The sequence below is a fragment of the Pan troglodytes genome, chromosome 23 (assembly GCF_028858775.2).
Source record: "Pan troglodytes isolate AG18354 chromosome 23, NHGRI_mPanTro3-v2.0_pri, whole genome shotgun sequence".
Classification (NCBI taxonomy): domain Eukaryota; kingdom Metazoa; phylum Chordata; class Mammalia; order Primates; family Hominidae; genus Pan; species Pan troglodytes.
Window position 1 is genome coordinate 40197199 of NC_086016.1, and position 12036 is coordinate 40209234.

The 12036-nt window shown below is 50.9% G+C and overlaps 1 protein-coding gene across 3 annotated transcripts in view; it reads right to left on the reverse strand.

Annotated features, from left to right (window-relative positions):
* The window catches only part of PLA2G6 (phospholipase A2 group VI), an 80625-nt gene extending 76634 nt beyond the window's left edge, over positions 1-3991 (reverse strand). For 2 of the 3 annotated variants that reach the window (XM_009438384.5, XM_009438378.5), the window contains exon 1: positions 3905-3987. In XM_009438384.5, coding sequence (XP_009436659.1) covers positions 3905-3940 — 36 coding nt within the window. In that variant the 5' untranslated portion in view covers positions 3941-3987. Of the gene's footprint in view, positions 1-3904 lie in introns of all 3 variants that reach the window. The other variant, XR_010156020.1, reaches the window with a different exon arrangement.
* Between the last annotated feature and the right edge of the window lie 8045 nt (positions 3992-12036).

The following is a 12036-nucleotide window of genomic DNA, read 5'->3' on the forward strand; positions in this document are numbered from 1 at the left end:
GGCGATTCCCGGGAGGCGGAGGTTACAGTGAGCTGACATCATGCCACTGCACTCCAGCCTGGGCAACAGAGCGAGACTCCGTCTCAAAAATTGTATATAAAAGAAAAAAAAAAAGAAAGAGTTTTGAGTTCCAGGCCAAGGATGCAGACCTTGTCCCACAAGCAGTGGGTGCCCTGGAAGGTTGGGACCTTGAAGCAATGTGGAAAAATCCTTCTGCTGCCATGGGAGAGGTGATGGGAGGGTGCGGAGCCCACACGGCAGCTGTGCATGATTATGCTAATTACATGGCTTCTGACTTGCTGAGCGGGACATCAGGGCTTGTGCCCTCCACAGGAGGGAAGTGGGCTCCTCAGGAGGTGACCCTGAGCTGTGAGGCAGCAGCCAAGTGTGTTCCCATCCCAAGGGCAAAAGCCAGGCCTGGTCAGGAAGGGCAGGATTTCCCTACTCTGGGGGGATCTCAGCCCAGCTCAGGGGTTCGCAGGAGAGACTGTGGGCTGAGGAGAAGCTGGTTCTCAGGAACAGGGAACCAGGGAGCTTCACAAGGAAGCTGGCTTAAACCTGAGTCCTGAAGGATGGTGAAGGATGGAGAAGGGTGGAGAGGGATGGAGAGGAATGGAGAGGAATGGATAGGGATAATGAGGGATGGAGAGGGATGGAGAGGGATGGTGAGGGACAGTGAGGGATGGAGAAGGATGGTGGGGGATGGAGAAGGATGGAGAGGGATGGTGAGGGATGGAGAGGGATGGTGGGGGATGGAGAGGGATGGAGAGGGATGGTGAGGGATGGTGGGGGATGGAGAGGGACGGTGGGGGATGGAGAGGGACGGTGGGGGATGGAGAGCGATGGTGGGGGATGGAGAGCGATGGTGGGGGATGGAGAGGGATGGTGGGGGATGGAGAGGGATGGTGGGGGATGGTGAGGGATGGAGAGGGATGGAGAGGGATGGAGCGGGATGGAGCGGGATGGTGGGGGATGGTGAGGGATGGTGAGGGATGGTGAGGGATGGAGAGGGATGGAGAGGGATGGTGAGGCATGGAGAGGGATGGAGAGGGATGGTGAGGGATTGAGAGGGATAGAGAGGGATGGAGAGGGATGGTGCGGGATGGTGAGGGATGGTGAGGGATGGTGAAGGATGGCGAAGGACATGAGGATTTGGAGAGGCTGAGCAGGGGTATTTCAGGCAAAGATGCAGGGTGTGTGCCAAGCCTCTCACGATGGGGGAATCTAATGTGGAGTTCTTGAGGGTCAGAGTGTGCAAGCTCTTAATCCCTTTGTCCCTTCTCTTGTGCTTCTCGTCCTCATTTCTGTTTTGTCAGCCATTAATTATGAAATACCTGCTATGTGCATGACCTTACTCTTTTTCTTTTCTTTTCTTCTTTTTGACTCAAAGTCTCGCTTTGTTGCCAGGCTGGAGTGCAGTGGCGCGATCTCAGCTCACTGCAACCTCTGCCTCCCGGGTTCAAGAGATTCCCCTGCCTCAGCCTCCTGAGCAGCTGGGACTACAGGCGCGTGCCACCACACCCGGCTAATTTTTGTATTTTTAGTAGAGACGGGGTTTCACCATGTTGGCCAGGATGGTCTCAATCTCTTGACCTCATGATCCGCCCACCTCGGCCTTCAAAGTGTTGGGATTACTGGCGTGAGCCACCATGCCTGGCCAGCCTTACTGTTAGTATGGTGGGGACACTAAAGACATCTCTATTCTTGTCCTTGGGGCTCACAATTTAATACAAACTTGTCTCAGATATACAGATAATAGTTTATTGTGAAAAAGCACTGGAATATAAAGGCAAATATATTTTTCCATATCATCGCATGTTCTATGGTCTGAATGTGTGTATCACCCCAAAATACTTTTTATTTATTTATTTATTTTTTGAGATAGAGTCTTGCTCCATCACCGAGGCCGGAGTACAGTGGCACGATCTCGGCTCTCTGCAACCTCCACTTCCCGGGTTCGAGCGATTCTCCTGCCTCTGCCTCCCCGAGTAGCTGGAATTACAGGCACCCACTACCACGCCCAGCTAATTTTTGTATTTTTAGTAGAGATGGGGTTTCATCACGTTGGCCAGGCTGGTCTTGAACTACTGACCTCAAGCTATCTGCTTACCTCAGCCTCTCAAAGTGCTGGGATTACAGGGGTGAGCCACTGTGCCCAGCCCCTACCTTTTTTTTTTTTTTCTTTTTTGAGACAGTCTTGCTCTGTCACCCAGGCTGGAGTGCAGTGGCTCAAACGTGGCTCACTGCACCCTCCATTTCCTGGGCCCAAGCAATCCTCCCACCTCAGCCTCCCAAGTAGCTGGAACCACAGGAGAGCACCACCACACCTGGTTAATTAAAAAAAATTTTTTTTGTAGAGATGGGGCTTGCTATGTTGCCCCAGCTGGTCTTGAACTCCTGGGCTCAAGCAATCCTCCTGCCTTGGCCTCCCAAAGTCCTGGTATTACAGGTGTGAGCCACCACACCCAGCCCTGATAATCCTCTTTTATGTCCCAGGGGCTCCTGAAATTCTACTGCAAATCACACATTCATGAGTAGGCTGAATCACTGTGCCCCCAGGATGCAATGGTAATGAAACGGAATTGCAGGGATCTCCAGAGAATCAACCTGTGTTTGGCTGCCCTGCCATAGCGTTACGCAGGGCATGAGGGCAATCAGTGATATAAACACAGTCCCCACTGTCAGGGAGCCAAAGGACATTGTAGGACCGAGGTCCCCAACCTTTTTGGCACCAGGGACTGGTTTTGTGGAAGACAGTTTTTCCACGGAGCCAGGGGATGGTTTGGGAATGATCCAAGTCCATTACATTGATTGTGCATTTTACTTCTATTATTATTACATTGTAATACATAATGAAATAATTATACAACTCATCACAATGTAGAATCAGTGGGAGCCCTGAGCTGGTTTTCCTGTAACTAGATGGTCCCATCTGGGGGTGATGGGAGACAGTGACAGATCATCAGGCAGACAGATCATCATATTCTCATAAGGAATGCAAAACCTAGATCCTTCGCATGCGAAGTCACAATAGGGTTTGAGCTCCTATGAGAATCTAATGCCGCCGCTGATCTGAGAGAAAGTGGAGCTCGGGTGGCAATGTGAGTGAGCAATGGGCAGCGGCTGTAAATATGCTGTAAATATCGATGAAGCTTCACTCGCTCACCCGCCCGCCGCTCACCTCCTGCCGTGCAGCCGAGTTCCTAACAGGCCATCGACCCAGACCAGGGGTTAGGGACCCCTGTTCTTAGAAACTAATGATACTCTCTTCCTTCCTCCCTGTCCCGCCACAGCCTGACCCTCTTGCTTGAGCCTAGGACAAGGCCCAGTGGAACAAGGACAACTCCTCCATTCATCCCATTAACATTCATCATGCTCCTAGCGTAGGCACGGTGGCCTAGGCAGGGCATGGTGGCTCACGCCTGTAATCCCAGTACTTTGGGAAGCTGAGGCAGGCAAATCATTGAGGCCAGGAGTTCGAGGCCAGCCTAGCCAACAGAGTGAAACCCCATCTCTACTAAAATAAAAAATACAAAAAAAAAAAAAATTAACCAGGCATGGCGATGCACGCCTGTCATCCCAGCTACTTGGGCGGCTGAGGCATGAGAATCGCGTGAACTCAGGAGGCAGAGGTTGCAGTGAGCCGAGATCACGACACTGCACTCCAGCCTGGGTGACAGTGCAGGACTGTGTCTCAAAAAAAAAGAAAAGGAGAAAGAAAAACATTGATCATGCTTCTGCTATGTGCCATGGCCCGGGCAAAGCTCTGGAGACACAAAAATGAAAGGTTGTAATCCTGGTCCTCAAAAAGCATGTGGGTTAAGAGAAGACAGCCATGAAGACACAGAACACCGAGTCAGAGAGGAAAGTGCTATCATGAGGGATACACTGGTAGGTTTCCTACCTTGTACACAGGAACCTGAGTCAGCCTGGGGATCATCTGGGAAGCCTGCTGAACAAAGTGGCGTCTGAGCTGGGGACTGAAGCACAAGCCAGGGAGGGAGTTCCAGGAAGAAGGACTGGCAAGATTGAAAGCACGAGGCGGTAGAAGAGAATGATGGGTATGAGGACAGAGTTCACAGTGGCTGCAGCTGAGAGGAGGTGGTGGAAGCAGGCAGAGGCCAGATCGAGGAGGCTTATGGAAAGAGTTTACACTTTGTCCTGACAGCACTGGGGAGCCATGGAAGGGTTGTGAGCAGAGCAGTAGGCTGGCCAAGTTTAGGTTTTAGAAAGCTCTCTCTATCCTCTGCATGGAGGCTAGAGGCAGGGAGACCAGGCAGAAGGCTGCTGCAATTGTCCTGGAGCCAGGTGCTGTGGCTTGAACAGAGGCCATGGCTGAGGGAAGAGAGAGAGAGGCTGGAGAGAAGTTAAGGAGATGAGATCACTGAAGCCTGGTGACTTGTTTGCTGTGGGAGGGAGGGAGAGGGTGAGGTGAGCATGATGGCCTGGTTTCTCTCCACGGTGACTGGGGAGGAGGTGGCATCATCAACCTGTTGGAGAAATTAGGTGGGGAGGGTGGCGCTAAGCTCCACTGAGACAATGTGGAGTTAGACGTGCCAGGGAAGGGCAGGGGAAAATCCATGTCATCCATGCAGTTGCTTAAGCAGATCTGGTCCATGAGAGACAGCTGGGAGCCCAAAATAGAGATCTGGGAGTCCTCAACATCAGGTGGCACCTGAAATCTTGAGGTAGGGATAAGTTTCCCCAGCAATCAGAAAAGAGGGCAAAGGCTAAAGCTCTGAGCCTCGCTAAGAATTAAGAGGCCAAGATGGAGGGCCAGGGATGAAAGCTGAAAAGATAGGAGGGAAATCCGAGCTTTAGAAGGCAAGGGGAGGTAGGCACGTGGCTGCATGCCTGTAACCCCAGCTATTCGGGAGGCTGAGACGGGAGGATGGCTGGAGCCCAGGAGTTCAAGGTTACAGTGAGCTATGATGGCACTACTGCACTGCAGCCTGGGCAATGGAGGGAGACCCTGTCTCAAAACAAAGACAAAAACACCAAGGAGAAAACAGTGTTTCCAAAAAGAGGGGAAGAATAGGCCGGGCACAGTAGCTCATGCCTGTAATCCCAGCACTTTGGGAGGCCGAGGTGGGTGGATCACCTGAGGTCAGGAGTTCGAGACCAGCCTGGCCAACATGGCGAAACCCTGTCTCTACTAGAAATACAAAAATGCCGGGTGCAGTGGCTCACGCCTGTAATCCCAGCACTTTGGGAGGCTGAGGCGGGTGGATCATGAGGTCAGGAGATCGAGACCATCCTGGCTAACATGGTGAAACCCCGTCTCTACTAAAAATACAAAAAATTAGCCGGGTGTGGTGGCGGGGGCCTGTAGTCCCAGCTACTTGGGAGGCTGAGGCAAGAGAATGGCGTGAACCCAGGAAGCAGAACTTGCCAAGATCACACCACTGCACTCCAGCCTGGGTGACAGAGCGAGACTCTGTCTCAAAAAAAAAAAAAAAATTAGCTGGTCGTGGCGGCAGGCACCTATAATTCCAGCTACTCGGGAGGCTGAGGCAGGAGAATCGCTTGAACCCAGGACGCAGAGATTGCAGTGAGCCGAGATGGTGACACTGCACTCCACCCTTGATGACAAAGCAAGACTCCATTTCAAAAAAAAAGAGGAAAAAAAATTAAAAGGAAGGGAGATTGCAACACCATTGCATGCTGTCAAAGGTCAAGACAGATTAGGGCTAAAATTGGACCTGGATTTAGTAACAAAGAGGTCACTGGGACCCTGGCCAGAGTCCCTTCAGAGGTTTCTTGAGGGCAGCCCTCAGCCTGTGAGGGATTGGGAATGAGAGGCAGTGAGAACCCAGAGGCAATGAGTGGGGATGACTTGAGGTTTGCCCATAAAGGGAAGAAAAAACAAGGGTGGGTATTAGGGTGAGGGTGGAGTGAAAAGTGGGGTTCAGGGGTGGCTGCTAGAGATGACAGCCACTTGGAGACATTTCAGTCCCATCTCCAGTGTGGTGGCAGGTGCCTGTAGCCCCAACTACTTAGAAGGCTGAGGCAGAAGAATCACTTGAACCCAGGAGGCAGAGGTTACAGTGAGCTGAGATCTTGCCACTGCACTCCAGCCTGGGCAACGGGGCGAAACTGTCTCAGTAAAAAAAAAAAAAAAAAAAAAATCCAGACAACCCCAGTACCTACTGTTATTATTGTTTATGAATCACGTTGATGTGCCTAAGAGCTGTCATCTCCCAAAATTCTATGAAGTATCTGTATCACCCCCACTTTATAGATGAGGAAACTGAGGCTAGGAGGGCTGAAGCCATTTGCTTCAGAGGGAGGGGATGGGGACTGGGGTGTGGGCACGGGGATTCTGGAAGGAGGAGAGGTAGATTTGGGGCAAGACAAAGGACAGCCTCTGAAGGGACTGGGAGGGAGAGGGAAGGGCAGGTGCAGAGGGTCAAGGCAGTGCCTATCACATGGCCTCTGCTTCCTCTGGAAGTGGCAGGAGAGCAGGTTCGATGGAGATGAGGATGAAGGCCTGCGGATGAAGGAGAAAGGCGAGTACTCCAGGGATTCCTGGCAGCTCTGAGGATCTGGCTGTGACTGGAGAAGATGACCTTGTCGTGACCGCAGCTGTTGTTGCAGTGGTGGTTGTGGTCGCGATGGTGGCTTCTCTCCAGAAGCCAGAGCAGCTGGCATGCAGGAGTGAAGTGCACGGAGCAGCAGTGCCCCAGCGATGGTTTTACAGGCTTGGCACAAAAGGACTCAGACCAGGGCTGGCACATCTCCAGGTATATTGAAGCTGCTGGGGGTGGGGAGGGGGGGAGGTTTTAGAGGAAAATGATGGAGGGCTGGGGAAAAATGCAGCATGTGCAGTACTGTTTCAGGTTCCTAAATATCAGTTTGCAAACATAAAAATGTATTCTCTAAAATAGGCAAAGCTTACGAACAAAAGAAGAAAAAACCCAACTGGTTAACAAGCAAATGGGAATGTGTTCAAGCTCATTCCTATTCAGAGAAATGCAAATTTAAATACAATAACGTCATTTGCCTAGGAAATTAGCAGAGCTTAGACAATGAAAACTCCCAGTGTTGGTGAAGTGGAGATGAAAGGTTCATACTCACATGTGGGTGGGAAGGGCCCTTAGCAAATGGCTTCAGCCCTCCTAGCCTCGGTTTCCTCATCTATAAAGTGGGGATGATACAGATACTTCATAGAATTTTGTGAGATGACAGCTCTTAGGCACATAAATGTGATTCATAAGCAATAATACGCCTGTAGTCCCAGCTACTCGGGAGGCTGAGGCAGGAGAATGGCGGGAACCCGGGAGGCGGAGCTTGCAGTGAGCCGAGATGGCGCCACTGCCCTCCAGCCTGGGCGACAGAGCAAGACTCCGTCTCAAAACAAAAACAGTAACAGTAGGTACTGGGGTTGCTTGGATTTATTTATTTATTTATTTATTTTTGAGACAGTCTTGCTCTGTCGCCCAGGCTGGAGTGCAGTGGTGAGATCTCAGCTCACTGCAACCTCCGCCTCCTGGGTTCAAGTGATTCTCCTGCCTTAACCTCCGGAGTAGCTGGGGCTACAGGCGCCTGCCACCACACTGGGCTAATTGTTGTATTTTTTAGTAGAGACGAGGGTTTCACCATGTTGGCCAGGCTGGTCTCGAACTCCTGGCCTCAAGTGATCCACCTTGGCCTCCCAACATGCTGGGATTACAGGCATGAGCCACTGCGCCCGGCCCGATTGTTTGGGTTTGCTCAAACCTTTTTTCTCTCTGCTGAACAATCACATCTCCAGCCCAGACTCAGGACCCTTGTATTTGCAGAAAGTGGCCCTGGTCGAGAGTCACCCTCTGCCAGGCCCTGCCCAGTTTGCCTTAGGATTGACAAAGTAGAGGGAAAGGAAGAGGAGGAAGAAGGGGAGGAGGGCACAAGCTTCCTCCAGGATCCCACCCGGGGGTGCCCACGCGGAGAAATGGCATGTGCTCTAATTATCGTCAGACTCTGAAGTGGCCCACGTGAAATATCGAATCTCTCCAGAACAAAACCCAGCAAATCATTCCGGCGAGGGCAGCAGGAGAGAGCGCAGCCCTTGAGTCGGACCAGCCTGAGTTTAAGTCCTTCTCTGCCAGGGACTAGCTGTGCAATACTGGGCAAGATTCCTCACCTGCCACGGTCTCGATTTCCTCATCTGCAACATGGCCATGATAATAGCTAAGTGCTAAGACATGGAGAGGATTGAGTGTGACCTGATACACGGGAGCACCACACCTGGCATCCAGGGTATGGTCCCTTGGCCTCTGGGCGAACTGATCACTCTGTCCATTTCCTCTGCTTTTGACACCAGGGACCATTTCGTAGAAGACAACTTTTCCACAGATGAGGGTGGGGTGGGGGTGGAGAGTGGGGAGTGTGGGTGGGGGATGGTTTCGGGATGAAACTGTTCCAGTGGCCAGGTGCGGTGGCTCACGCCTGTAATCCCAGCACTTTGGGAGGCTGAGGGGGGCAGATCACCTGAGGTCAGGAGTTTGAGACCAGCCTGGCCAACATGGTGAAACCCCGTCTCTACTAAAAATACAAAAATTAGATGGGCGTGGTGGCACGTGCCTGTAGTCCCAGCTACTTGGGGGAGGCTGAGGTGGGAGAATCAGTTGAACCCAAGAGGCGGAGGTTGCAGTGAGCCAAGATGGCTACACTGCACTCCAGCCTGGGGGATAGAGCGAGACTCTCTCCAAAAAAAAAAAAAAAAAAAAAGAAAGTGTTCCACCTCAGGTCATCAGGCATATCTGGCCGTAGTTAGATTCTCACAAGGAGCACACAACCTGGATCCCTCAAAAGCGCAGTTCACAATAGGGTTCACGCTCCTAATGAGACTCTAATGCCAGTGCTGATCCTACAGGAGGCGGAGCTCAGGCGGTGACGCTCACTCAGCCCGCTGGTTCCTAACAGGCCACGGACAAACAGTACTGGTCCTCGGCCTGCGGTTTGGGGACCCCTGCTGTAGAGGACTCCTCTCTCTAACCTGATATTATTGATCTTTTATTACATACTAAGCGCTGTGCCAGAGGCTTATAAGTGCAAACACATTATGTTGTTTCACAGCCTGCAAAGGAGGCACTATTAGCCCGGTTTATAGAGGGTGGAGATGACGTCAGCTGATGAGGCGTGGGGCCAGGATCTGAACCCGACAGGCTGACTTGAGAGTCCCTACTTTCAAAAAACAATTTTTTTTTTTTTTTTGAGACAGAGTCTCGCTCTGTCGCCCAGGCTGGAGTGCAATGGCGTGATCTCGGCTCACTGCAACCTCTGCCTCCCAGGTTCAAGCAATTCTCCTGCCTCAGCCTCCTGAGTAGCTAGGATTATAGGCATGTGCCACAACTCCCGACTAATTTTTTTTTTTTTTTTAATTAAGTAGAGACAGGGTTTTGCATGTTGGCCAGGCTGGTCTCAAACTCCGGACCTCAAGTGATCTGCCTGCCTTGGCGTCCCAACGTGCTGGGATTACACTGCGCCTGGCCAAATTTTCTTTTCTTATAAGGACACTGGTCAGATTGGATTAGGGCCTACCGTAAATATTTTAATTTACTTATGCCTTTTAAAACTTTATCTCCAAATACAGTCACATTCTGAGATTTTTAGGCATTAGGACTTCAACATACACATTTTAACATTATGAAATTCCACCCATAACACTATCTATCTATATGTATTATTTTCAGAACCATGTCAGAGTAAATTGCAAACATGACGCCCTTTACCTCTAAATACTCCAGTGGGCCAGGCACGGTGGCTCACACCTGTAATCCCAGCTCTTCAGGAGGCCGAGGCGGACGGATGACCTGAGGTCAGGAGTTCAAGACCAGCCTGGCCAACATGGTGAAACCCCCGTCTCTACAAAAATACAAAATTTAGCCGGGCATGATGGCGGGTGCCTGTAATCCCAGCTACTCAGGAGGCTGAGGCAGGAGAATCACTTGAACCCAGGAGGCAGAGGTTGCAGTGAGCCAAGGTCGCACCATTGCACTCCAGCCTGGGTGACAGAGCAAGACTCCATCTCAAAAAAATAAATAAATAAATAAATAAATACTCCAGTGTATATTTCCTAAAATCAAGGACACATTCTCTTCTATGACCACAGGACAAGCATTGAAGCCAGGAAGTTGGGCATCCGTGCAATAATTACCTCATCTACAAACTCCATGGCAATTTGCCCCTTACTGGTGATATTAACTTTGATCACTTAGCAAAGGTTGTGTCTGCCAAATTTCTCCAATGCAGAGTTATTATTTTTCCTTCCATAATTAATTATCATCTTGTGGGTAAATAACTTGAAACTATGTAAATACTTTCTCATCAAGCTTTCATATCCATTGATGATTCTTGCTGCAACCCATGATTACTATGGTGGCTGCCTGATGGTCATTTTCTTTTTTTTTTTTCTTCCTCTTCTTTTTTTAATAGAGACAAGATTTCGCCATATTGCCCAGGCTGGTCTCGAACTCCGGGCTCAAGTGATCCTCCTGCCTCGGTCTCCCAAAGTGCTGAGAATACAGGTGCGAGCCACCATGCCCAGCCTGAGCTCCCACTTTTAAATAGGACATTGCACCATGGCCCTTGATCTTGACCAGAAAGGGAGCTATGTCTATGGGAAGCAGTCCCTGCAGGGTGGATAATGAGGCACTGACCCCCTTGTTCTGGCAGGCTGGGGATGGGAGTAAAGGATCTAGGCAGCATGGTGTCCAGGAGTGTTGTTCAGGTCCACTGAGAATTCACTCACTAGCTGAGCACCTACAGTGTTCCAGGTGTGGCCCCAGCTCTTGAGAAGCTCATAAAAAAGGGAGTAGATTGGGAGGCTGAGGCAGAAGGAAGGCTTGAGGCCAAGGGTTCAAGATCAACCTATGCAATATGGTGAGACCTCCATCTCTGCAAAAAATAGAAAAATTATCCAGGCACAGTGATGCACACTTGTAGTCCCAACTACTCGGGAGGCTGAGGTGAGAGGATCGCTTGAGCCCAGAAGTTCAAGGCTGCAGTGAGCTATGATCATGCCACTGCACTCCAGCCTGCGCAACAGGGAAAGACCCTGTTTTGTTTTGGTTTGGTTTTGGTTTTAAAGGGGGTGGGGGGTAGAGAAAATAGACAACTCACCATTGTGCAGTTTCTAAAATTGAGAACTTTCCTACCCCAAAGGTTAACCTAGGTGGCTCTTTCTGCTATGCACATGGAGAGGACTGAGCAATTGGTTTTTAGAGATCCTTTTGAGTGCTAGACAAAGCTGCCTCAACATTTGGTCACTTGGGAAACTAGTGGGCCAATTTGCATACCAAACCCACAGCCTGTGGGAGGGAACGGAAAGAAGCTATAGTGTCTGGTGGACCAAGGCACAGAGGCAGGAAAGCAAGACAAGGGCGCTGAAATCGAATTCGCTACATCAAGGAAAGTGGGGGGCCGGGAGCGGTGGCTCACGCGTGTAATCCCAGCACTTTGGGAGGCCGAGGCCGGTGGATCACGAGGTCAGGAGATCGACAGCACGGTGAAACCCCGTCTCTACTAAAAATACAAAAAAAAAAAAAAAAAATTAGGAGGGCGCGGTGGCGGGCGCCTGTAGTCCCAGCTACTCGGGAGGCTGAGGCTGGAGAATGGCGTGAATCCGGGAGGTGGAGTTTGCAGTGAGCTGAGATCGCGCCACTGCACTCCAGCCTGGGGCAACACAGCGAGACTCCGGCTCAAAAAAAAAAGGAAAATGGGGATCCTTACTGGTGATCAGGGTGCCACATAGAGGCCTACCCATTTGGAGAGGTCCTATGCCCTCCACAGTGGAGTAAGTGCCATGATGTCGGCTTCACAGGAGGGACTGTGGGAGCGATGGAATTTCAGGCAGTGGGAACATCATGAGCAAAGAAAAGCAGGGGATAAACAGCAACATCCACCCCGCACGTGGCCTCCAAAGCCATCTCTTTTGGGTGGGGCTTCCCACCACGGCGCACACCCCTCATGTTTATGTGGCCCTCCTCCCCTGGTTGCGATGTACCCCCAAACATCTGGGCCAGGAATCATTCAGACCTGGATCCCAATTCCAGT